Source organism: Rhopilema esculentum, chromosome 6, assembly GCF_057945365.1.
Source record: "Rhopilema esculentum isolate cy_ngs chromosome 6, ASM5794536v1, whole genome shotgun sequence".
Classification (NCBI taxonomy): domain Eukaryota; kingdom Metazoa; phylum Cnidaria; class Scyphozoa; order Rhizostomeae; family Rhizostomatidae; genus Rhopilema; species Rhopilema esculentum.
The window spans coordinates 1,486,694-1,514,401 of NC_142820.1; the positions used below are offsets into that span (position 1 = coordinate 1,486,694).

Below are 27,708 nucleotides of genomic sequence, written 5' to 3' on the forward strand. Positions count from 1 at the left end.
TATGGAACTTTACGTTGACCTTTGATCGTTCGCCCATAAGTTAAAAGCATTATGTTCTAGAAAAAAACAATTTTCTGTGCTGTCTGTCGCGATTCTGGTACAAAGCGTTAATTGATCTGGAGTTTTCCATGCAGAAATTCAATCCACACCTCAGTGTAATTCTTTCCCTTACCTTTTGGTCATTATTCTTATGGGTTAAGTTTTTTATTGTAACATTCATAATAGGTAATAGGCATGAACAAAACAAAACGACTATGAAAATCCAACATGTGAAATTGAATTTTGAAATGAATTGAGAAATTACTGTAATAGTTTCTGTAATTACTCGTTCGAAGATTCACGGAATCCGGCGGACCGCTTATCCTGCTTGTATTCCTTCTATATTCATAAAAGTTTGTTTACGATTTTTTTGCTACTTTTAAGTTTTTCAGTACCAAAGAGTCGTTTAATATTGATTTGTTACTCTTTGATTTATTAGGGAAGGCAATAAATTTTGAATGAAATTTATTGAATAAACAACTAACTGACTGTAAGTATATATACTTTAATTACGGTTTGGTGTAAAGAACATTACGGTTCAAGGTTGTTACTCCGAGTTTCACCCTACGATCGTCAGGCAATCGGTGTACAGCTATACGGCATCAAACACTTTATGACAGAATGATAAAAAGTAATTTTGATTATTTACTCTAGATGAATATTAATACCTTTCATTTGCAAGTAGGTATTCTGCGTTCGATTTTGAGTTATTGTAAAACTTTTTCTTTATCATTTGCAGCCGAAAATGAACATCCATCGTTATCACATACTGTCTCTGGAAGACTAAACGATAGAATCGAACGCCTTAGAAGGTAAACCTTGAAGGTTTTCTATTTTTTTGTGAAGAATCCTAATGCATTTGGTCAAAGCATAATTAAGTTTCTTCCTTCTCTTTTTGCCGTTTTGCAACATTCCGGCTTTAACTAATTTGAAACATATTTCTGTAAGCATTTTCTTACTCTTTACTTGCAATTTGTGACATCTATGCTTTTAGCTTATAATTTTCTTCGATCATATAGATTTAAACTCCCATGAGCGAATATGTAGATTATTGTCTCGGGTATAAACGTAAACAATTCAAAAAAACAGCCATGTGCAAAAATATACGTACGTTCACAGCAAGATCATTCTTTATGTCCTCCACTCTATCTGTTTTAACATCTCATCTTCGGTTCCTATGTATATGTATTTGATGTTTTTGGTGATCTTGACATTTGAAGCGGAGCAAATCTATACTAGCAGCTGTCATTTATCGCAGATAAATCAATTTTCAAAGCTCTTAGGTCTGTCAAATATCTCAATATTTAAGTAGCAACGTCACTTTTAACAAAACATGGAATTTAGGGGTCATATTTTGGGTTTTGGTCGTGCCGTGAAAGGTAATCTATGTTTTGCACTTTCATAGAGAGTGCATTCGCGGTGTTGGCGAGGAATTGTTGCGTAAAGCGTTTCAAATTCTGGAGAAAGAGGAAGACGATTTAGAGGTGAGTGCATTTCTATCGCTATCCTGTCCAAATTGATAACAGTACATTCAAGCTTTCTTGATACGAAATCCATTTATTTCTGTAGTGACAGTAATTTTTCAGGCTCTATCAGAGCCTTAAATCAGTTGAGAAACTTTACAAGCAAGGCCGGGACAATAATGCTTCATTTTTCAGAATTATCGTTCATTGTTATTTAATTAACGGTTTGAAAATTCCAGTCCAAATTTCTGCTGGCCGTGGTTTCCGTGATTTGTTTTGATAAACTGAAAGTTTTCTTCTGAATACAAAAGTGTGCAGTGTTACCTCAAGCGGGAATTTTATTGCTTTATTTTAGTCTCATATTGATAATTTTCAGGTTTATTTCTTTCCTAGACGATTTTAAACGTTTTTACCTAAATCTTGATTACATAGATTGTCCCTCAAATCCCCTTGCCAATCTATTGAGGTCCTTGGGCTGGCTTCCTCTATACCTTAGATTCTTTGGTATGAGCGGTACATAAGAAATATCTCAGAGAGGGGGGTTGGTTTGATTTTCTTTTCTGTCAAAGGTAAAAATTTGAAGGCTGGATTTCCTTGGTTAGAAACTCAATTAGAAGGGAAGTATCCTGACTGCTTCACATGATTTAAATATAAAATTCCAGACACTGTACTTTTATGTTTGTAGCACCAGATCATGCTAGGTTTTCGCCAATGTTCAGCAATACAGCACTCGTGTTAAAACGAGTCTGTAATATCAGAGCAAAACGTAAATGGTTTGTGCGTGACTCTTTAAATCCTCATTTTTTGCAACTTTCTCTGTTCTGATACTATCATTTTTTCTATGATATCTTTTTCCACCTTCTTATTCCGATGTTTGCCCTGCTATGTACAATCTTTTTTTAATGGGTCTATTGCCCTCCCCTGTTATTTCTTGTTCAATCCGTTAACCATACCTTTCTCAAACAAGCTCACCAGCCAACAAATCTTCTGTATTCCTAGCACCTTTGTCTGTTTTCTGTTTTGAAAGGATATATAGCAACCAGTTACAGATTCATCTATACTGAAAACAGTTCTAAATCAAAAGTGGCCAGCCAGGTTGGAGGATCGATAGGCCGGTTTTCTGTGCCCGGTTCTCGGACGTATCTTGTTGTTCTTATTCGTGCCTCTTTGCAGGAGCATGATCTTTTGTGGAGGTGAATGGATTTCCCAATCGGAAACTTTTAAATTGTAGGCGTCCAATGTAGACGAAAAGGAGGCAGTGGAAATTTGAGCTAACTGTTTACTAGAGGTCCCTCTCTCGTTGACATTCCTAGCTTTACATTAATCAGTTTTGTGTTTGCAGTGGTCTTGTGTCAGTGAATGTTCTTGATATTCCAGTTCTTTCTCTTTCTTCTATGGCTACATAGCTGGTTTCATTATGAATCCGCCAAACATTGGCCCGTGGTTCACTCGTCGTCGCTTAAAGCAGAGGCTTAAAGCAGAGGCTTGTAGGGTGACTGTGTGCAATGGCTGTTTTGTAATATGCCCGAGGTTACAATACACCATGTTACAATGCTAACATTCTTTGATTAGTGTTAAAAAGAAGAGATAGATAATTTGGGTTATTAATTTTTGAAAATATCACATAAACATTAATTAAGATAGCTGACACGCCGTCCTTAATTGGTTGCAAAGGGGCCGATTAAAAGAATGAACACACATTACTTTGAAGTATCAAAGAAATAAAGTAAGAAAATTGGCATGCTTGAATTTTGAGGTAAATTCAACAGAAATCAGTGGCGTAGCGTGAGCGCAGAACTGAGGCATGCGGTAACATATAATATACGGTTATGTCGAATGAATTAAATCGTAATTTCAGAATGACCGCAAGCTCCAGTCCATGAAATTCTCACTTCTTTCAAAAGCTTCTATTGAGCCGCGCTGAAGCTGCACTGGAGCATCGCATGTTTCTCTTATTGCAGATAGGCAAAAAGAGTGACGTGGAAGGGCTTCAGTTTTTCAGATTTTTCGAATTTCACCATTTTTCGAATTTTTCCATTTGGATAAAAAGCCAATTGGCATGTTTGCGCTGGAGTTCACTGCATGCTGCTCATGACCAGAAAGAGAAGCCGTTTATTGCGGAAAATTTTATGTATTGACTTTAACACTACAACGTATTTATTACCGTTAAAAGTGTTGCAAGAATTTTAGAGTTTTTCTACAAATTTCTACGCTTACACCGCAAGCTACGCCACTGATAAAAATGCGAGCTTTAACTTTAAAAGAGGAAATAATATCATTTGAATAGAAATTGTCCGCAATTAGTCTGTAGGTTATTAAATGCAAACCTGCGGAAAGAGCCGAAACTAACTGAAAAACTTGTGCACAGTATCATACCTTCTACTCATTATTTTCTCACCAAGTCGATGTAACTCAATATTTTTGAGAAACCATTAATCCTTGACTGGTGAAGTGCTAATGTATATATACACTTGAAATCACAACCCTATTTGATTTTTAAGAAAATTAATACATTTTTAAGAAAAGTGTATTTTAACTCAGATCTGGACACCTGAAGTTGGCCCCCACTCCACAATAGTATGCCTATCTAAATCGAATCTTGCGTGTGTCCCCGTCTCTTTTTGAAACCATGTGTGTTTGTTGACTTGTCCATAAATCTCCCATTGATTAAGAACGCCCAACAGTCTTACACAAGGTCGAGACTATCTTTGGTTTTGCTATGTAAGTGTGCTGGTTATTTGTGATTCATAAGTTAAGCCATTTAGTCCCGAAATGGTCTTTGGTTTTTGCCAACTGCTTTGAAGTAGCAATTTCCGTAATGGAGCCATTTCAAGTGTATTCTGTTTGGTTGCTTCTTATCTGATTAGCTTTCAGGAAGATTCTCTATTTAGTGAGATCAGTGGTCATTATTTCCGAGCCAAATTATCGTCGCAGGAGTCGGTCGAAGAAACATCGTTACGGTCCTGTTAATCGTAAGGCAACCAAATGACCTTTTCTGCTGGCGCTATGTCAAAGCTTTTTCCATTTCTCAACATCAGTCTGAAACACACAACACCATATATATATATTTATATATGAAACAGATCCTTGTTACCAGCGTAAAATTTCTCACATAGGCTTTATTTAGGGAGTGATACATTGACTACCTCATCGGTTATCCTTCACAAACTCGCCACTGCTACCCCCGGCACAAATTGCACCTGTTCACCAATATTTCTTAACCAAAATCTTCACACTTCTTCAGACAACTAAAAATCGAATTTCAGTTGGCTTTATTTTTGCTTTTGATAAAAGAAATGAATTTTTTTAACGAAGATTTTTTTAGAACTCGGCCGATTCATTTCTAGTTCATGCTTATAAGAAGATTTTTTTGAGATCAAAGCTTGATATCTATTCTATCAGAGAAGCAATGAAGATCATTGCCGCTTCACTTGAGTGAAAGAATACAGTGAAGCATTGTTTTACTACAAGAAGCAACATTTAAGAGGATTGAAAAACCTGAAAGACTGTGCTTACTTTTTAGTTTAATAGATGATTACTTAGGAGTGCATAATTTGGAAGGGAAGGGGACAATTTGCTTGATATCTTTTTTTTCTTCGCATCAAGTATTGCTTTTTTCTAAAATTCTTCTTTCTGATCGCTTCCTCTAAATCAAAAGAATAGGAAGGATGGTTCTGACGAGAGCGAATGATTTTTCTCAAAATTTGACTTCTGTTATCACAGAGACACTTTGTTATATCTTTGACGTGATACCATGACAGATGTCTGACTTTGATCGTGTCTGACTTTGATCGTGTCTGACTTCGATCGATTTAGATATTGAGAAATGGTATGAATTTCGTTCTTCTTGTTTTCTTTAGAGTTTTGTAATCCATTTTACAACCATTGCCGTAAAGAGCTCTTCCTTTTTAGTAAATCAGATTTGAGTGTCTTATGCAAAAGTAACTTCGTAAACTTGAAAATAAGTGCCATATATGTTACCTAAGTAACAACAATAGCTCTCTGATAAACTCTGAGTGCTTCAAAACTCTTGCTTAGGCCCACTTCTTTTTTGTCCATACGAATGATATAGCACCTGGTTCAAAAAGATTGGAAGTATCAATGTAGCAAATAAGAAACACCACAATGCTCCGAGAATAAACAACAATAAATACACCGGCTCCACGTGTATTTATTGTTGTTTATTCTTGGCGCATTGTGGTGTTTCTTATTTGCTACATTTTTATCGACTTTTTGCCGCAAGAACTCTTTGAAGCCCGTCGAGCAGCCTGCTACCGTGACTTTTCTTCATTCACACGTATCATTGTATGCTGATGATTCTAGCGTAACAAACTCCTCTAAAAGTATCTAAAAGTATTCACATTTTTAGAATTTTTAACAAGGTTGACCATACCATGTCAACTTTATAGAAAATTATAGAATATCTGAAAAGTGAAAATTTTGTTAGATGTATTCCAAACACGTTGAGATATAGACGTTGAAAGACCCGGAGGCTACTAAGGATCGATTTAGTTTTAGTTCAGCTCATATAATTTAGAACAAAGAACAATTACCATGAGTTCTACTTCGCCCCTCCACAGGCCTGGTTTTTTTTACATTTGTTTGATAGAGAAATTCAATGAATTCATTTGGCTTACCCCATATGGGTTTTCAGGCTACTTAGACAAAATGGAGGATTCTAAAACTATTTTTATGATGTCATTACTTCTTATCTCTATTAAACTTATAACCCAGGTGCAATATAGATGCAGCAACCAAGGGTACAGGGGGACAAAACAAGGGACACTTTTCACATACAAGGGGAAGTACATATTTGCAGCCCAGTATGGTGCTTATAGTGCCTCCCCCCGACATTTAAGATGCTTCCAATGTTTATAGATATCTTCGACTCCCTGAAATTTGCAACTAATGCCGCTCTATTTAAACCTTTCTTACAGCGATAAGCAAGTATTTAAGTTGTATATACAAAGCTTCAATTACAATTAAATTTCCCATTTGGAACATGTTTAGGACACGAAATTATAGCTATCTTCTATTTCGTTTTGATTTGTGTACATAGAAAATATATTTTTCATAGTATTCTCTCCCGGCCCCTTAAGATTAATAATTTCTTACCAAAGAAAGGCAATTGTACGTAATTTATTTTGAAACGAAGAAAAATCATCTCAAAAAGGTTGAAATAGCTAGCTACCTATTTGATATATTATGACGTAGGTGCTTTGCCTGATTTGCCACCAGGCCTCGCACTACGCGAAGCTCTTTCTTCATTGTCTTTGGGTTTAGGATAGACGTTCAATTCTGGCGCAGGCTTTTCATCCGCGTACGAAATCATGAGCTATTTTGGTAAGATCCAGTGAGTAATGCGCGGTTAGAAGTGAAAGGCACTTGAATCGATTCTGGGTAAATAAGACACACATATGAAACTGAACCTTATCCCCTGAAAGGCTCCGAACGTAAAACAGACCCATCATACGCGTATCATGTATACAACTGAATGCGCCATTTTGTTCAAATTTCGCGAGTGCCTATTGGCCATAGGTGAACTCCGTCTGACCTTTGATACACAATTGATAATGCGAGCAGCAGGGTCAGGTTACCAAGAGCACACCGATAGATGAATGAAAGTCTTTTCTATTATACAATGTTTAGTCAAGTAGCCATATTTGCACTAAGGATGCCTTCGGTCGTCTTTGATCTGTTTTGACGAACTTCGGAGATTTTAATTAAATTCTTGGTAAAATAAACCCAGATTTAATAAGTCTCGCTATATTCAAGAGCAAATAATTCCGAACTAGGATGCGTATGTTGGACTTCAAGTTGGCACTGCTCTAGAGATCTCTCATGTTTGGACACGGATCGACAGGGCATCAAAATTATACAGGATCTCATATTTAGGACCTCATCCTTATTTGATTAACTGATGATTTTGTCGTTAACTATTCTGCTCAAGTATCGTGTGTTTATGAAAGCAAAATAGACTTAAAAAAACAAATAGATGCATTAACTCTTCAAGTGCATCAGGTTTTTATATATTCAGCACTATCGATTGATTTACGTTGGGCCTTAGGTAATAAAAGGGTTGAGTTTGAGATAGCATTTTGATAGCTCATATAGTCTCAATATCAATGTAAACAGACATTTTCTCACAAGCCCTGCTTTCGAAATGACCAGCAACATTTCGTGCAACTTCAAGCCGCTTGAAAACTTCAGAAACAAATAGCTGTGGCTGTTGTTGTTGGTTGCCACAGCAGTTTGGCGATAAGACAGCTTGCAAATTGCTACAACTTTGAGAAAGGCTCCTTCGGAGTGTTTACGGCGCCCTTAAGGCTCGTTCCAAAGGCCTTTGCTGTTTACTCCAGATAGGTCACAATCTCCTATCTGTTTAACAACTGCCGAATGAAAATCGGATTTTAATCCATTTTAGTTCTTGTAATGAAGGGCGCACGGGTAGCCCTGACCTTGAAGTACTTGCGCTTGGATTAGCATTGCTTTACCAATATTCCTGTTAATTCGTTAAATTAAACTGAATGTAAACATAGCAAATATCAATATAACTTTAGAAGATTATCCGTGACTGGGCTCCCTTTAAGCCAACTTGGAAAAGATTATTTTAAATTTTCTGTTTACAACAATTAATACAGATAAGCTTTTCGACAAAGCACTGGCACTTGTTTGTTGTGTGCTAATCGGAGATGGCCGAAGAAGAACAGCAAGTATTTTGCAGGACATCAGGTACTTTCAGTTCAAGTTTTGTAGATTGGAAATCATGACTTCGATCTGAGCTTTTGTTTGGGTCTGGGAACTGTCGGTCTGTCCATTATTTGATGCAATAAAGAAAAATCTTGTACAAAGCACGCCTCCATCAATTTTCTAGTTTTTTTTCATGACATTTTTCACAAGAATCGACGGTAGAGCAGAAATCTTTTGCTAAGCTTTTTATGAAATGTTGAAAGAATGTATTTTTATCATTAATGTTTGAGATTTTTAAGTATGTATTCTCTTGTAATTTCATTCATTTTTCTTCATTCATTCAATCTCCTTCCACGCCGTGCAATCATCTGGTATGTAATTAACTCCATTCAAACATGAGATTTGCCTCATTTCTTCCAAATGAAAATTATTTCGTCTTCCATGTTAATGGCTGCACGATTAAATATTTAATTTCCCAACATGAAATATGTAGCTGGTATTTTCGAGCTCGGCTGAGTCCCATCTGGTAAAGGATGGAGAAGCTATTGTCCTTCGCTTTTATTATTTAGCTCACTTGGTGATGCAGTTTCTGCCTTGTTAAATTCAATACTTTGAACTTACCGATTTTGACTTACCGAGTAATGAAATATCGTTAACCCCAGTTTTGAGCCACCTGCAAATGAATTGGATTTTTTAATTGGCATCCTTCCTTTTTATTTTTCGAGTGTGTGGATTTTGTATTTAGATGTTTGGATTTTTGTAAAAATTTTACACTGCAAAGGTTTGTGAATAAATTATTAAAAACATCGATTACTGCAGGCCGTGATCCTTGTAATCTAGGGCAAAGGCAACGAAGGCAAAATTATTTTGAAGAAAGTAAAATATGAAACGATGCATTTGAGATGTGAGGGTGAAGGGATGAACGGGACGGACCGTTGGAAGCCTAACTGAGAACTGCTTCGGAGTAGCCGTGGTAGAGAAGGTGCTTCAATGCACAGCATAATTCTCTGAAGGTTGACGTAATTCGGTAGTGGACGTGTTCCAAATAAGCTTTCGTTACCAGTTCCCCACTTGTCTCTAAGTGCGCCTTCGCAGCCTCCGTTGCCATGCCAGGGAGAACATTAGATTAATTAGCATGGTTCTGTTTCACGACTTCCACAAAGTTTGCGAATAGCAATAAGCCCTTTGGTGATAATTGCTTTGTGTTTCTAAAGAATATTAAATCATATATATTTACTTCAGGCTAATTTTCGTGCCTTACTTCGTGGAAATTGAGTTTGTTATGGGTGAAAATTTTGCGATCCAAACTTAAACAGTATTTATACAGCTTCATTATTCATTTGTAAAGCGTGTTTATATGCATTATGAAAACCTATACAAATATTGTATCAGTGATTTTACATGTTAAAGGCTTTATTGAACGAGGCACCAGCTCGCGTTTCATCCTAATTTGCCGACAAAGGAATAATTCACCGGCGGTTCCTTTAATGTCTGCTCAACGAAACACACATCTGCAACAGTTAACACAATCACGTGATTCCGCGAGCAAATCGTACAGTAGCGTTTGATTTTCCTTCGCTTGTATGTCGATTTTATTACATTCGTCATCCTAAGGCAAACATTCCTACCAAAGGTTGAGCAAATTCATTCAGCGGCCTGCCTTTGATGCGAAATGCGAGCTTTCATTAATTGTGGCCAAAGAGACTATCAGACGAAGAATTTTAACCTCGCAGCCTGTATTAGTTTGTATGTTCACATTGTAGCCAGGATTGCACTGAATCCTCTACATCCTCCAGTTTAATTTAGATCACTTTCATGACTTTGTTAAGTAGGATGGGTTGATAGTCAAGCCAGGAAGAAATGCCCAAAAACCATAGATCTCTATTTAGTTGTTACTATGTAAAGAATTAGGAACATATCGAAAGCGCGCTTATGTCAAGAATTTAAGACTAGATGACACTAAATATTTCAGCATTTCACTAAATGATAATTTCGCTAAATCTTTCTGAGTGAATTATCACACATCGCGCGGAAAGGAAAAGTCTGACTTGTTCGCTACTGTATTATAAAAGAAAGACGTCTATCCTTTTAAACTGCAATTTGGGAAATTAAGTAATTAATAATTTCACCTAATTCATTAAGTATACGATTAATTATCGAAACAATGAAATGTTGAACTATCCAGTCCGTTCCAAGGGTCTCACGAATCTAAAACCACAATAGAAAGCATATTTAATAAGGAAAGAATCCCAGGATAAAGTGCATAAGATCTGCACAGGTCACATGTGTCGAAGATTGTTTGTTTATAACTGATTTAAAAGTTGTTAGATTCTGTTTATTTGAAACATCGGTCTACGCTCTTTTTTTAACACGCTTTATAAGAACACCGAGGCTCGATTTGTCCAAAAAATAAGAACAAGGCTGAAACACACTCAGCTTCAGATGAGAGATTTATAGATGGGAGAAGAATACAATTCGCATTTTGAAATTTATATCATGTCCACAGAACAAAACTTTGCAATTTATAAGCAGTCATTGCTTTATTTTTAAACTTTACCTAGTAAAACGTCTTAGAAACTATGTACAGAATGTAACTTCTCAAATATTTGCAAAAAATCACTCTTAAAGTGAGAACATTTTTAAGAACATTTGAGCCTAAAATTATCAAAAAGTTAAGAACATCAAGGCTCGGCAAAAATTATCTGGTTCTTATTAAAAAAAGTAAAAGTCACTGAAAGTTTTTCAGCCAGTTTTTATTTGCCTCAAAGGGCAAATAATAATAAAACGTGTTAAAAACAAACTAGAATTACTTTGAAAATAGACATCTTTAGTTCTAGCTTTTAGACCTTTAGCCTTATCAGATCTTTTTGGGACCTTTCAGAGCCACTAAGACCAAGGGGGTTTTAGGAGATGCTCTAACTCCGACATACGTCCGTAGCTGATCTAAAGACTGTGCCAGTTCTTTGTATAAAATGCAGGCAGTGTTTCTAGAACAATATCTGAATTTTTTAGTAGTGAAAATTATCAAGTTGAACTTTTTTTGGTCGATGTGGCAGGATTTTCAGGATTATTATATCCCTGCCCAAAGATAACATCTTCATTGTCATCTACTGTGCCACATGTGTTCGATTGAATTCCTGCTTTGCCGTTAAGGATACTGCTTCCAATAAATTTATAGCAGAGCAGATGTGAAGTTAAAAACTCTTTCAGAATGTTACATGGCGATTTGTAACAATAAAATCTTTCATGGTCTTCTTTGATTTTACTTGTCTTCTTCTGTTTACTATTAACTTAAGTTATCCCTGCAACCACTAATTCCTCGTCTTACCCTTCCTGACCTGGCTCTGTGCTCCGATTTAATTTAAGGTGTCGGAACCTTTAAGGGTGCAATCTTTGCAGCCTTGCGACCTCAAAATCAAATTCAGTTTTCGAAATTTCGTTTTGGATCAAACCGACTTTCATTAGTTGGTTTAAGCCTTGTTTGTTCCACTGTCACCAGTCTGATTGGAACTGTCTCCCCTTGTACCAGTCGGTCCTTTCGAGGTGTGCTTGCTGGGTTTTGTGGCTAAAAATAAAATTTAATATATCATGTAATACATAATAATCGTGTTTGCTACTTCAAGGTTTAAGATAAAATCAAGTACTTTGAGAACCACTATTGAAGATATCTGCAACTTAATCTTGGTTCTTCAACGAGGTTGTTGTAAGCAGATACACTTGGCATATCAGCTTCTATTTGCTGCCCTCATTTTTCTCCTGCATAAAGTCATTCCAGATTTGTAGCAAAGTATCGCTTCAGGCCAACGGAAAAGCAACAAAAATGTCATTTTTATAACGACCGTTATTGATGTGACACTAATAAGATTGTAATTAGTGTTAAATTTCCTTTTAAATTTTGCAGATTGAGGTTTATATTGAGTTTAATGTTGATAGTGATCTCCTATTCACAATAAACTGCCTTTTAGTTGCTCAAACCTAGAGTTTGTAAGGATTTTGAATAATTATTTCTTATTATTAAAAATTTTGTCCACTTCTCTTCAATGCCAGTGCTATAATGCTAATGTAAGGATAGGCTTGTACTCATTGTACTTATTCTTCATCAAATATCAAGGGTTAATTCTCAATGTTTTCTTTAAATTTGGCCAAAGAAAATTCTTGTAGATTCTAACCCTCAGTCCTCGAGTTATTCCCCTTGTAGCTCATTTATTTCTAATTTTTTTGGATGGAGGGTTATTCGAAAGTAGGAGGGCTTATACGAGGGGGGAGCTTGTAAAAATTTAGTAGACATTTAGAAGACATTAATAAAAGACCTCTATATTTTAATATAAGAATTTCTTTGTGAACATTTTATTAATTATTACCAAAAGTATGAATAATTCTAAAATTTGTGGTAATTCTATAAAACGCCAAAGGCAACTCAGATGGCAAAAATCAACAAATCGAGGGGGCCAATTCGAGGATTGACAATATCAGTGGGGGCTCATTCGAGGGGGGGGTGGCTGACAATTTGTGGTTCTAGGTTGGGGGCTTATTTGCGAGTGGGGCTTTTTCGAGGGGGGGGGCAATTCGAGGATTTACGGTATTTGTGGTTTGATTTCAAATGGTTTGTCGACCACCAATCTTCGATGAGGTGAAATTCCAGTTATCGTGATTATTTTCGTTTTAATAATTCGATGTCAAGTTGGGAATGAAAATCATCTTTACACTGCGCTAACCATCGTAACTTCGGCTGTTAAGATTTTTGTCAGCCATTGGTATAGACCCATGGCAGTCCCACAGGTTGAACGAGAAGTGGTTGAGTGTTTGGTCTATGGAAAGCATTGTTAATCAAGCTTTGATCACAAAGCTTTGATTATAATAAACTTTATCCATTATGATTAGCCAAGGCCTAGTTTGTTTATGGTTACATCCCTTTGATCACACGATCCCTGTGGTTTCAGTATGCTACCTCAAGTTAACCTATACTGATATTGCACTCCAAGTTCAATCCATTCCTGTATCACATTCAACCAGGGTCTAGCGTTTTAGAACTACAGAACACACGCTCTTGATATCTCCCACGTAGTGAGTGGAATTTTTGACAAACGCATTCTTTAGATTCTTTCTATGTTCATCAAAAATGTAATTTCCTTGCCAATTTTATTTTGATCTTTTATATGAATCTTTGTGAGCATGTGAGCTTGAGTGAGCATCCAAGATTTCCCGTTCTGAAAACTGTTCGACGAAAAAGCTTGCTGTATGCAAGAATAAATTTCTACAGCTGACCTTAACTTGTAAATGACAAAATTGAGAGAGAAAAAACAGAAATTGAAATAATAGATTATTTAATTCGTATTTTCACTCTTGTTGAGACGTTGATGTTGATATTGTGGTAATAAAAAATCATCGATAGAATTTTTCTTTCTAGAGTGCGTTCATTGCTTTAATGGGGCTTGAAAAGTTTGAACTATATGGAGATGCAATACAACAACTTAAATTTTGTGAAGAGTTTGCCAAGCGATCGATCTGGTAGGTGAAATTCATTTGATTTTTTCGTTAGGAGCAGAAATATTTTATCTTTTGAACCTGGAACAGCTTGTTTTCTATTCACCATTAACAATTATTTAGAATTTATTCCTTATTGAATAAATTGCTGGCTGCTCTTTTAATTCATGAAAGTTTCTGTGAAATCATCATATTCATCTGCATTTTGAAAGCTAGAAACAAAATACAGCTTTTACTCTAATTTCACTTTCGATTAAAATGTTACATATTTAAAATTCATTTTCAATTATTTATATACTTTTTCATTTATTATTCCTTAAGATCTCTCTTTTTAAATTCATCAGCACTTCTCAGTTTTTAAGAGCTATTGCATTGATGCCTGGTCAGAAATCTTTCAACAAGTATATTTCCGTGCCTAGTCCATAAATTGGAAATTTCAAACTTTTAGCCGTTCAGAATATTTCTTATATATATTACCATTCAAGTTCGAATTTTCACCTCAAGTCTCAAAAATCTCCTGTTATGCCTCATAATTCAATACTGACGATAGAGTTTTCGTACAAAAATTCATTGTTGCATGGTTGTATTTGCAATGGCCGGGTTTTAAAAACCTTTGGTCTTTAATTCTCGATAAACCACTCTCTGATCTCAAAATTTTGTCCTCATTGAAATCTGAATTTCTTCGTAAGCCATATTTGTTGCTAGTGTTTGAGATTGGTCGTTGGTTAATCTTATAGAAACAATGAATTAGTTTCTGTTCAATAATCTATGCACTTAGGAATAATTGATAGTGTTAGTTACCAGGCACCACTCGAACTGTTATTCACAAAAACACAGACTTTATCACATCTAAAATAACCTTACAGAGCTGGGCTGTTTCAAGCGCTTGGCAATCAGCTTTCCGATACCAAAGGAGAAGTCTACATCTGCCCTGTTTGCTCGTTTTGGAATCATTTTCGCCTAAAAGACTTCTTGGCCATTTTGAGACATTTAATGCTTGTTTTTAGATAGCTTTTATATTACAAGAAATAAGTTAAATACACCTTTCAATTGCGGCTATTGATAAGCTACTTTCTGTTGAGACCCCAATGGGACCCCTTTCTTCCTCTGGCCCTTTTTTTATCGAGGAATCCTAATAAAAGCTTATTGCATTAAACAAGCGTTATTTTGTTATTTTGTTGTTACATTTTCTTTGCAGATATGGCCTCAAACCAGCGCAAAATTTTGCCACGAAAGACCTACATCTTCAAAACCAAACAGTCAGAATATATTTCAGTGAGACAGATGCATAGTAATAAGTGGTTGGCCGGTAGCTGCAAAAAAGATATCGAATTGGTATTTTTAGAGTATAGTGAACGCTTTTATTTAAAATGTAAGTAGAATAATCCATGAAGCATCTTATAAGCAGTTCAGTATCCTTACAGTATTAACTTATGACAGCTTTTCGCGTCTACTTAAAGTTATGCTTTCCGCTTTGTGTCTTTGTGTCTTTACAATAATATTTATCACACTTCACGTGCTTTAACTAGCTTGTGTTGTATGTCGTAGAATGTCTGGCGTAGCCGTATTCTGCGAAAAGAACTCCACTACGAACTAGTTTAAGTCTCTTGATGCTCAAACATTGTGAGTAACTCGAAATCAAAATCAGATCTTTCTAATGTATATTGTATGTTTTACGAAAATGAAAGACAGATACTTTTTAGAACTACAGTTGTTAAGAACTGTTAGGGATGCTGAGAGTATTAAACTTTGCAATTGAGAATAAGCATTTTGTCGGTCAAATATAACTGCTTAAGTATGTTTTAATTTTGCGACTATTGGCGACTAAATTGCCAAATTGAAGCGTTACATCCATGATACCAATCACTGGGTAAATCTACATGCTTTCTTTAACTTTGTTGCCCTTTATTACAATATTAAAACCCCGAAAAGTATGAAACTTGCTGCAACTTTTAGAATATTTCCATACATACTTTTACGGTTCTGTGTCATGTTTGATTTTTTGTCATTGTAAGCCTGAAAAATGCTGGCAGAGAAAATATTCTTCCAAGAAAAAAAATTAACAACATGAAAGCTTTACGTCTTCCTATTCAAGTCTTACTGTTTTTCGGCCATTTATTTTGGTTCTAATTGGCACAGCAATTGTCAATTTATCATTTGTAGGAATTTGCATGCTTTAGGTTTGGTAGAAGAATCAAGACCGAAAGGATAAGGAAAATTTAAGTGTATTTCAATCATAAGTCAAATTGAATTGTGTCAGTCATTAAGTTCATTTTATTTTTTCGTTCAATTTGTAATTTATATGAACAAAATGAATAACGTAGATAAGCAATGAATCCAAGTGTTTATGGTAAAGAAGTTTTAATGATAATTTCGTTTTCAATTAGAAACTGTATCCTCTTAATTCGAGATTCATCTAGAGAACTTCGCTCTGATTTCAGCTTTCATAGATTCCTAGACCATCGAACAGAAAGGTAATTATGCTGTTTCTGAAAATGAAGATAGAAATAAGTTTAACGTTATTTATCTCTCAATATCATCACATCCATTATAGTTAGCATGTGTTACCTGTGTAACATCAGTTTAACCCTGGTTGCAAAGTTAAAACGTGTTTCTTTTGTTAAGTATTAAGAGAGTCCGTTCTCTGTTGACCCATATTATACGTGGTTAGTCAGAACACCTGTATAGTTAAACAGATCCTCTCCCAACCACTCTCTCAACGAAGTACTTTACTAAATCCTTAGATCTTTTAGGCCCAAAATTGAGAGTCACCTCCGAAAGATTATACATCATCTAACTATTTGAGAGTGACAAAAACAGCCGAATTCTTCTTATATGACTGTTTGGATATTTCTACCTGTGAAGGTAGATTACAACCTGGTTTACAAATCCTTTCTTGAATTGCCTGGCATTTCAGGAACAATACGTACTCTAAAACCGATAATTATTGTCCATAAACGACCCCATGGGCTCAGCGAGAGCCTTGACGATTTTATGGTAAGCTTTGGGAAATTTCGATGGCAATTTAATAGACATCGGTTTGATCTTTCGTATGGGAGTTGGATATCACCGGATCCTGGTGGATTCGTTTAGATTTGGCCTGAGCCAGGGATTCATTCTTGAGCAAACAAAATAATTGGTGGTTTCGTAGAATCAGTTTTCGAAAATATTACGTCCTTTGCGCCAATCAGTATGTTCATGGATGCTGACTGCTTTGGCCGACATGGCTTTCCTCCTCCCAAAGTTTCCTCGTTTTGCGTCATCAATAAGAGATCTAGTTTTAGATTTCTCAAAACTCCGCCTTGTTCATTACACCAGTCTAAGTATCTTAAAAGTTGTTGTAAATTATTATTGTTGTAGGTTGTAGAATTTTTCGTGTGTCGGTTGAATCAGATTACAAATGACAGTAATAACTCTAATGGAAAGCAAATCATTATTCTATACGCAAAAGCAACGGGGCGTCATAGATGTTTGAAATTTGGCATTTGCCTAGAGAAGGCAGGTATGTAAGACACTTTCGTTCTCTTGCATACGCGTATGAGATAAGGTGACTTAGAAGGCTGCAGCCCCCCTAATCAGGCGACATTTATCGCATTTCAGGCTCCATTCGGGCAGTTTTATCTCAATGAAGCTTTAATACTCTGCCACGCCCATTTTCCCTTTGGTATTATTTCATAGTGAAAGACAACAAAGCAAAAGATATTTGCATTCAGAGTTGCTCAAAGTTGTTGAATTTTCTCCAAACCTGCAATTTTGTGTCTGAACCTTGCTCATTTTAACACAATTTGTTTGGTACACAATTTTAACACATTTTAACACAATTTGTTTGGTTGGTGTTTGATATTTCTGAAATACAGCTGAGCGGTGTTTTGTACCAAACGAAATAATGTAATTATGGGTATTCCTGTGATATTATTCTTTTTCCTACCAAGTTTTTCAAGAAGATTTTCCTGATATATCAATATTTTCTCATATATTTTCTTTCCAATATGAAATCGTCTTTTCTTAGCCAGATTTTGTATCATGCATTTTGACATGTTAACGGTTCTATCGTAACACGTAAGTATTATCGGTGATATATTTTCGACAATTGAAAGTATTCGAGAAATATTGTAAAATTTTGCCTTTGTCATAGACCTTTCTCATTTTTGGCTAAAACCTTCTTTCAAACCAGGTTTGTGAGACTGTAGGATTTTTCCACCTCAGACTGCAATGTCTAATTAGATGATCTGCTGTTGCTCCAGAGCTCTCTAATACGGTAAGCCATGTAATTAGCGCTAGACTAGAGCAAAGGTTGAATAGTTGATGTTACTCTGAGAATTAAAGATTCGGATTGAGTAAGAGCCCCTAAAGTAAAAAGATACAGGGTTGTTTTCTTGACTACTACGTAAGTACAATTAATTTCTTTTATAATTAGTTAAAAAATCTTTCTTTGTTGGGCCTTAGAGGCCTGTCTTTCCTCCTTAATTTTCGCTGTGACTGAACTATTTGCTCTATAAAATGGGAATTGGTAAATAAAGGAAAGTCATGCGATATCAATACTTTTTATCGCTAGATGATTTTTAGCATCCCAGTCTTTGTAGCAGCTATCTAATAACCTTGCCTTCATATAATTTTTGCAATTAATCAGTTCTTGCCAAAGAAGACTAGTAAATTGAGAAACGGAAAATTATTCGAAGTTTGGTTATCGGACAGGTCCCTCTCCAATTGTATTGCAACGCAATGATTATGAAAACCTACTGCAAATAGTTCCATACCAAATTAATGCATTTTGTGTGGCATACCTATTATTTCGAATGCATCTAAACATAACTGGGACGTATTAAGGTAACGGTTATTCCAAACTGAGCTCTTCAAAACATTGCAGCTTAGCCAATATTTTTAGTGAGAAGTTTCTGGTGCATTTGTTTAAAGAAACTGTTTTCTTTTCTTGTTATAGTACTTGTTTATTCTTTTGATGTACCATACGAAGAACACTTCAATGGAATATACCCATCACGCAAAAAGGAAGGGAGAAAGAGACAACGCATAGGAGGGGGTCACTTAAGGCAGTTTTGACCCAAGGTAGGGGGTTTTTCAAAGATTTACATTGCTAATAGAAAATTTATACACAAGAATTAAAGTTGGTACAAACCTTGTCTCTATTTGCCTTGTTTACTCGCCCAAGGTGCATATAATTAAACAGGCATTCTTTCGTATTCTTTCTGCTTGCTATAAACAGGCTTTGAATAGACGAAAAGTCGAGAATAGTCTCAAATGTATACCTGTAAATATCGGTATTCGTTTGCCGTGTCTCTGTCAGTTAATCTCAAAGTTTTTGCAGGAAAAACATTTGCTTTTCAAATGTTAAGAACAGAGATTCCCGCCTAGTAAATTGTTAGCCAAGATGTTTGTTGTTAAGTCAGTATGGCGGATCTAAGCGGCCATACATGCATGTAAGCTCTCGTTATCTATTCATCTTGTGTGTTGATATTCTTTGCAAATAATTGACTGTTTAATTAGCAAAGAGTCTGATTTCGGGGCTTAAAAAGATTGCTATAAGTGCGTGATTTTGGCAGCTCGTAAATGACATCCAGAGTATTGACTTAACTGCTACCTCAGTCCAGAGGCAAAGCACGACCCTCCAGACAAGGGGGTTGAGGGTCTGGAGTAGCAAAATTTACCAAAGAAAACACGGACAAAAAGAAATTTTAGGTGCTATTTCATCTACCGATAGATGATTTTACCGAAACCAGGGAATTTTTGCACCAACTAAAAATATACCGACAAACTCATGAAGATTTGGGGGGGGGAGGGGTCACATCCCCTTCATTCCCGCTAGCTACGCCCCTGTTTCGGTCAAAGAATTATAATATTTTGAATACTTCATCGCCTTAAATTTCGAATTCAAGGCATCCTAAGTTTTTGTCTGTGTTGAATTGGAAATTTGTTCGTAAACAACGAACTGTAAAATTTGCAAGTTTCTTCTTTCAACTTTTACAGATAAAAGATCACGAAGTTTTTCCCATTTGTAAATTTTTCTACATTCATAACAGTTCTAATCGATGTTGTACAAACTCATATCATAACATTTCAACAAACAGAGAGATGCTTGAAAAGTAACTAAGAAAAAATGTTGTTTATAATAATAACGTTTTATAATAAAGAATTCAGCATTTTTACCTATCAGTGAATAGAGCCATGAATACCAAGAATTCCCTCACAATTTTCTAGCTCCTTAATTGTAAACTCTTTTTCCTTTTATAATTCGGTGGTTTTCTAATCTTTGTCCATAACCCAACTCCACTTTTGCATATTCGAGTGTGTGTTTCTTCTCAAAACAATAGCAATGAATACGAGTCATGACGTCACCCGCAGGAATTAAAGCCTTGGAATGTGAATATGGAGAAGAAGGCAACGAAAACCACATTCATCCAGTAACGATAGTTTTTGAACTAACTGTGTTTATCATTGAACCCTTTAAGAAAGGTTGTTATCAAATCTTCTAATTATAACTTCTCAAAACCTTTTAAGATTATGAGCAAATGTAATTTACCATAAATTCTTATTTAAGCCCCCCTCTCAATTAAGCCCCCTATTTTATTAGTCCCCTTTTCAGAAGCAAAAATTTAGTAAGCCCCCTATCAATTTAGCCCCGCCCAAAGCAATTCACTGATGCGAAAGTAAGTAAGCATGACAACAAATGGAGATTTTCGTTTTCTCAGTTGGTCGCTCAATACTTCTCATCAAAACAAAATTCAAAGGATGTTTCTTCCAGTCTCAACGGATCTGAAGACAAAGATTTAATGTGTACTTAAGCACGGGCCATGTGAGAGCTTTTTACCACGACCCTTTTGAATGCTCGATTTCAGAAGACGACATTGCCTAAGAAGATATTTCAGAATAAATCATTGATGACAATTACCATGACAATATTATTGATGTAGAAGCCTGGTTTGATGTTTTTTATTTCGCAAATAATAAAAAGTAAATCTACCACTGAAAATAGTTTTTATTCCAAAATTTTCATGAAGCCCCCTCTCTCAAATTAGCCTCCCTCCTTATAAGCCCCCTTTAAAGTGCTGATAAACAATAAGCCCCGGAAAGCTTAAAAGAGAATTTACGGTAAGAAATTTCTTAAAATATTTGTTTTATACAGGAGCCTAGTCAAAGGGAGAGCTCCCCTTTTGAAAATGACATATTCGAAGAGAATGCTTATACATTTCTGACCAAGAATAATGGAACTTTATAACTGAGCACAGCTAGCCACGTTGTTAAAGTCTGGCTGCTTTGCTGGTTTCATAGAAGTTTCATTTTGTTTTTACCTATCTAGTTTGTAAAGAAAGAAGACAAACGCTTGGTACATATGCCTATTGTAGCCGTCGTTAATTGGTACGCCAAGAGAGATTGACAGCACACCAGGATCTTGTACAACCTACCGTGTATTCGTGTAAAAGGTATTCGGTATTCAAAAGGATTCCAGTTGATAATATTTGATAATATAAGATATTTATAAAGTTACCCGATGGTAATACTTTGTTGTGTATTCGAAGGTGCTATACAGCCACCCAATGTAGCTTTTTTTGCCTTTCAAGCTAGCTTTTTGGCTCTAAAATTATTTCTTGACAACAAAATTTTACCATGCATTTTGACATAATTCCAAATGCTTTGTATCTTACCTGTATCACACATAGAGAAATTAAGTGTTTTTTCCTTTGAAACAAAGAAAAATTGGAAATGGAGTTCACCTATGACTCCTGAAAGTGTATGAATCGTATCTGTTGCTCTACAATTTTTTTTGCTCGCCCTCTCGCTATTCTGAAAATGAAATGTTAACGCTTTTAGAGAGATGTTTGTCATAGAGTAGAAGTCTGGAATGTTTGCAGCCCTTGTAAATTAAAAAAAGAACCAAGTATTCTAAGATCTAGGCATTTAGTAGCCTAAAAATAAGCGACGGGGTTTTTCAGAAGAGAAGACTGATAGCATCAATCGTCTTACTGAATTTCAGAAGATCTGCTGTAAATAAGTATTTACACAGACATCTCATGTGAAAGTAAATATTTGTTGTCTGATGAACATGCAATTTGGTATCATCAATTTTGTTTTTGATACGGGTTTCATTGCTAGAAAGCTTCTGGTTAAACAAAATAAATTAATCCCTGTTACTTTATTAATAGCTACAAACCATCTTAAGGTATTAACACAATATCCTGATCTTTATATTCATAAAGCAGTTAGTAAATATCTTGCATCGTTTAGAGCTCTAGGATCCAAATAACATTTTTAGGAATCGTAAATCCTTATTATGAGAAAATTATCAGCCTACTTACTTTTGCCTGATGCAGCCCCGTATACCGGGGCGAAATATTAGCCATAACTAATTTACGTGTGTTATTAATTCTCGGCGCATTGCGGTTATCCTTTTAAACTACATTTCAATCTCTTTTTTGCCTTTCCTTTATTCTCAGACTTTTGACTTTTTTCATGTCTCAAGAATTAAAACTTTCGGCACAAAGCAATTGAAAAGCAGAAATCACTAAAAATATTGCAAAATCTACATCTCTTGAAAATACTGCAGAACAACAAAATCACGAAAAGATGTTATGCTGTGATCAGCATTAAATGAACTATAATTGGTACAATAAAGATATCTAAGGTGCTAAACAACTTTTCGTATTCAGCGAGTCGAGCTCTGTTGACGTCGAGAGTTAAGGGTAGGTATCCAAACACCTCTGTGTTTTTCCTTGGAAACGCAAACACAACTCTTATCATAATATCATGGTTCACTGTTTGAAAATGTATTTCTTGCACATCTTCATTTCTTATCTTATTACTTTACACGTCCGTACAAATGCTTTCGAAAATTGTGCAATATGCTAGATATATAATATGTGAAGCCCACAAAAATTTCTTCGACTTTAGTGCTTAAGGAAATTTCTAATTAAGGGAATTATGTAAAGTCATTTTTCTACTCATACTCATCAAAATATAAAACATAGGACGAGGGCTCGGGGGATGGCTGGATGATTAGATATTTGAATGCATACAATACTTAAAAATTGTTTGAATACTTGAGCAAAACATGAACATTTTTCCTTCTTCCTTGTATAATTCTGCTTGTTCATCAGATGTTCTTTTTCCAGTCACAGAGCTAGTAAATTCATTTCTCAGAAGCAGGGCCCGCGCCACATGGGGGGGGGGGGAGTTGGGGCGGGGGCATAGCTTCCTACTTTTATTGCTAATCTAAGGTGTCAAATCCCCCTTTAGGTATTAAATTGGTAACCCTCCGTTTTGCCCCCCCCACTTTAGAATCGGTGGCGCGGACCCTGAGTAGTTGGCGGTGAAAACATAAAAATAACTTAGCTGCAATTTAGAAAGATAGTCAAGTCTCCAATCGACTTTTGAACTTGGAATGTTACGGCGCTGAAACGCATTTTTTGGCAAGAGTTAGGGATTTATAATTATAGGGATGCCGGAGCAAATATTGGTGTGGGGGTGTTCGGTGCTGTATACAGATTGGTCAACTATTATTGTGTTTTGCCACCATTAAATTTTGATGCCACAACCTTTGATATCATACATCACCGAAAAAGTAGGGGGAGGGGGGCTGCTCCGGCGTGCATGTTTATGAATGGAATGCGGTAAACACGTATTTTCGATTTTGATTTTCGATTTCGCCTTTATTAATTTGCCTCGATCTGATAATAGGCGGGAACTTTTATAAATGTAGCAGTGTCCGCTCTGGAGATAAGGACAAAAGAATGAAATGAGTGGCATTTGGATAAATCTTTTGAATTAGTGATGAAGCTTTTGCCATCAAAATGAAGTTGAAGGTAAGAAATGCCCTGCTTATATCTAAATGCATAAACAACTGGGCTAAGAAATACAAATATCAGGCCGTGCTCCTGCGGGACAAGAGACGAAGAAAGCCCGGGGTCCGTATAGGCTGGACAATTTGGAAGCGGTTACACCGTCCCACACATTTAACACTGAGTGGTTTTTTCGTTTCCTTTTCTATCGTTAATGACAACTCTGTCTTTCTTATCTAAACAGCTATCCACCCAACCCCCTTGATTCCAGATGTTTGTTTTCATTTTTTGGTATGTACAGAGGATAGGTGCACAGAGTCATAAACCATACAAAAAATCACACTGCTTTTAGTTTTTTAGCATGTTTAGGACTCCAAAAAACATCTAAGCCCCCTCAATCTGTAATTTGCTCCATGGTCCCTGGAGAGGTCTTTCCAAAGCTTTAATGATGAACCAATCTCAGCAAATATATCTGTCAAACAAATTAAACTAAAGGTTTTGGGAGAGGCATATATAAGGTATTTTTGGGGGGATTTTTCAGAAATTTTATTTAAAAACAAAATAATTTTTGCCAATGCATGCCAACTTTTCATGGTGTAATATGTTCCTTGGAGATATGTATAGCTGCTCGTTTGGCACCATTGTTCTTCATAAAAAAACCTAGGAAAAAACTTTGAATTGAAATTAGAGTGATTGTGTACTCTGCAGAGTGATTCCATTTGCTAGCTTAATGCACACATGCATAAGAAAGGTTGATAGAGGATTGAAAAACTGGAACTAAAGAAGAGGAGTATTTGGCTGTTGACATGGCAACAGTTGAAACAGATTATCAGTCACAATTACCAGGAGCTCTCTCACATTTGGAAAGTAGTCTACAAAAAGCTTGGAGGTGGCAGACATTAATGGGTCCCTAAGGGGTCAAGTCCCCTGGTCTTTTCTTGGTTTACACATTTTTCAGAAAACTTCCATTCTTGTTTCTTCCCATGCTGTTTATTTGGCCACAGTATATAGTTGGTCTGCTTTTACCATATTCTGAATCATTGGTAATACTGATAATATGCTAATAGTCTTCATTCCTATCCTACAAGCAAATTTCCAAGAGCCAACATAGGTTGTGCACAGTTACATGTATAGAATACAATATGCATAAAGTTCTACAGAATGCAGTTTAGTTCATAGCCCCATGCTTGTATGATACTTCGGAGAAATAGTTTCAGTGACAGTCTGAATAAAGCCTGTTGGTCAAGAATTTTGGACAGTTCAATTAATATTGTCTTGGAAATAAACACCAAAAGCACAGTAAACCTGGAACTAGCACATGCTGTAATCAGAGGCATGGAGGGGGTGGGTTAGGAGTGGCAAAAGATCTTGGCCCATGCCTCGATGGGGCCCACAGTTCTTACAGGATCTACAATAGAATGCAGAAAACCGATTTTTTAGCTACTTGTATTAAAGCAATACCTGAAATTTGATCAAAGAGAGCAACAATGTCCATACCCTTGATTCATGACTACAGTGTCTTTGCGCAATCTTGTTTTAAATACTTAAAAAAACTCATCAACAATAGTTCCTAAAGAGGGTGTTTACCTAGTTCTCTGAGGCACTGAAGGTCACTGAAGATGTGTGGATCCTTGGCCTGAGCTGGCTCGCGACAGCCTTGACTTTAAGGAAATCTGCAATCAACAGGATTATGTACTAATATTTTCCTTACCAAAAAAGCGTTTGGTTTCAATAAATTGAGACTAGTTTAAAAGGAGCTTTAAAAACGCACACATTACGAGAGAAGATAATGTCATTCAATCTCTTAGTTGCAACGAGTGCGTATCATGCCAGTTAAGTAATCCATTGATCCGATGTTGTTTTTTGATATCACTTTATCATATAGAGGAAAATGAGCTAAACAGCAAAACACTAAACGCACTTCATAATCCTGGGAACGAAGAAAGAGAGGGCGTTCTAAATTACCAGTGACTAGACTGTACTTAACTCTCAGGGGCAGAAATTTGGTCAAATATTTGGGGGGGGGGGGTCAAGCCTATTGTTTTGATGAGATGTCATGACACTTTCCCATCGTTTTAGAACAAAAAATCATTGTCCTTCAAAGTGTTGGGAGGGGGTGGGGTGACCGCCCCCCTCGCCACCCCAGGTGTCCGCCACTGTTGACTCTAGCAGCTAAGCTATTGTGCCCATGAAATGGAGGGGGTTTTACCGGTCCCATTTGCAGAAAGATCAGGTGAGCCAGCCTTTATTCTTGGACAAATCTGAAAATTAGCCACCAAAACACCACCAGCCTCACGCTTTTTAACATAATATTTTCAAGGGGGTTGCCACACCTCAAAGGCCCCCCAGAGCTAAAGCCCTGATTGCAGTAGCCCATATAGCTGTATCCAAATAGCTCTTGATAAGAATGCAGCACCTTCCAGGACGCATCGAATGCAGAATTGTTCATATTAATGATATGCTGAAATGCTCTAAGAAGTTGCGTAGCGACAAGGATGCTCTCGAATTTTGTACCTGAATTCTTCCACAGATTGAATTTTGATTCATTAGAAAAACGAAGTAGTTACAGAAACCGTAAATGAGAATTCTGTTCATCCACTTATGAAAGCAGTGTGGTGAATTTTTTACATTATGATAATTATCCATTAGGAAATGGAAACCCATTGCATGATTTTATATATACCACTAGGATATTCTTATTGAAGAGTCTCGAATTGAAAAAGCATCTAATTTTCCACGACTAAGGTTTTCCTGGACTGGCAATGCCCATTCTCAGTCCAAAATACTGCTCATATGGACTTGAAAATGGCGAGTGAACCCACTGTCACATTTAAATCATTTTGTCACAACATTAAAATAGTTGATTATGCAACTAAATCGATACGCGGTCAAAAAAGAATCGGTTCTATTCATCAAGATCGTTCCGTGATTGTCCATAAATGTTCAGGGGCAATTATTTTTAACCGCAAAGTTTTTCGTTCGTAATTTTGTACATTTTCTCGATCAATATGGGGTGAAAATGGACACCTATAAAGCAAAAGATGTCATATTTGCTTTTAAGTCGTTGTCTGCAGTCTGCTGTTCAAGAATATAATTTTTTTCTCACGAATATCCACTTTAAACGATCTGGGAGACAAACTGGAGAATGAATTTTAAAAACGTTTATAATCGCTTCAAATTTATTCATATTCATGATAATTTATTTAAACATCATATCTGGAAAACATTTAGAGCAGAATTTGTAATCATCAAACATTGCATATTGGATACTTCTTAGAAGATACAGCACAAGAAGTTGACGGAAATCTTTTTTAGTATATTTGCTCTGAGTAAATTTTTTAGTATAATTTAAAAGAGGAATGAAAAAAGAAGATATAAATCATTTCTTTCAAACACGACTTTTATCGCCAATTCTTTAAATTTACTTAAATTTTGCGATAATAGTTTCTTCCAAGTATAAAAGATTTAACGACACATTCCATGAGAGGGTGCCCAATGGGCCCCCTGAGTGCCCGATTCCCGACCATCAATTCCCGAATCCCGGTGTTATCGATTCACAAAAATTTGCAAATTCCAAAAAATGACGATTCCCGCTTCCCCGACAAATATTTTGGAGACCTTCCCATGAGCGCCTAGTATAACTTGCCCTAGAAAAAGATTGGGTCCCAGGACAACTTGCCTCATAACTTTACTTAACATAACTTCTCCGTAAGCCTCATAACATAACTTCTCTGTAAGCAACAAAATTCGGGAGAAATTCAAAAAGTTTTTCCCAAATTTTTGAAAAACTGCCTTCTTTTCCTTCGAATTCCGCCATTCCTGAAATGCTTGAATAGGCCTCCCTTGCAAATATGATATCTTATTTTTTAACCATACACCTTTTGCAAGGAATGCAAATAGAAGAACTGCTCTATGCGGTAGGCAAGTCGTAAAATTCTGTCGAAACAAATAGGGAGAGTTGCATTCGCTTCTTTTCTGATCGTTAAAATAGATTCATGTTCAATAATAAAGGTCTAGGTTTTTTAGAAGAGTTATGCGATAGTTTTTGAATGAATGTTATGATTCAAGTCCCAGCTCATATGTCTTTTGATGCAGTTGACATCAACACATTGAAATGAGCTGTTGAGTATTTGAAGAAAATTGATGTGTGGAATATCGTCAGTCTTGGAGCTTTGCTTGTATAGTTACATTTAAAAGTTAAAAATGAAAATCTCGTAAATTAGATCTATTTGAAAATTCCAGAT

General features: G+C 36.0%; 1 protein-coding gene and 1 long non-coding RNA gene across 3 annotated transcripts in view; one reads left to right on the forward strand and one right to left on the reverse strand.

Annotated features, from left to right (window-relative positions):
- LOC135686081 (uncharacterized) overlaps window positions 1-16,080 on the forward strand; it is a 33,513-nt gene extending 17,433 nt beyond the window's left edge. For both annotated transcript variants that reach the window (XM_065202242.2, XM_065202244.2), the window contains exons 16-19: window positions 779-851; window positions 1,445-1,523; window positions 13,600-13,700; window positions 14,875-16,080. In XM_065202242.2, the coding sequence (XP_065058314.2) occupies window positions 779-851; window positions 1,445-1,523; window positions 13,600-13,700; window position 14,875 (254 nt within the window). In that variant the 3' untranslated portion in view covers window positions 14,876-16,080. The remainder of the gene's footprint in view (window positions 1-778; window positions 852-1,444; window positions 1,524-13,599; window positions 13,701-14,874) is intronic.
- Window positions 299-19,296, reverse strand: LOC135686082 (uncharacterized). The gene is made up of 2 exons (XR_016143829.1): window positions 18,811-19,296; window positions 299-11,757 (listed from the first exon to the last, which is right to left on the reverse strand). It is a non-coding gene; the product is annotated as an uncharacterized LOC135686082 (long non-coding RNA).
- Window positions 19,297-27,708: the final 8,412 nt, after the last annotated feature.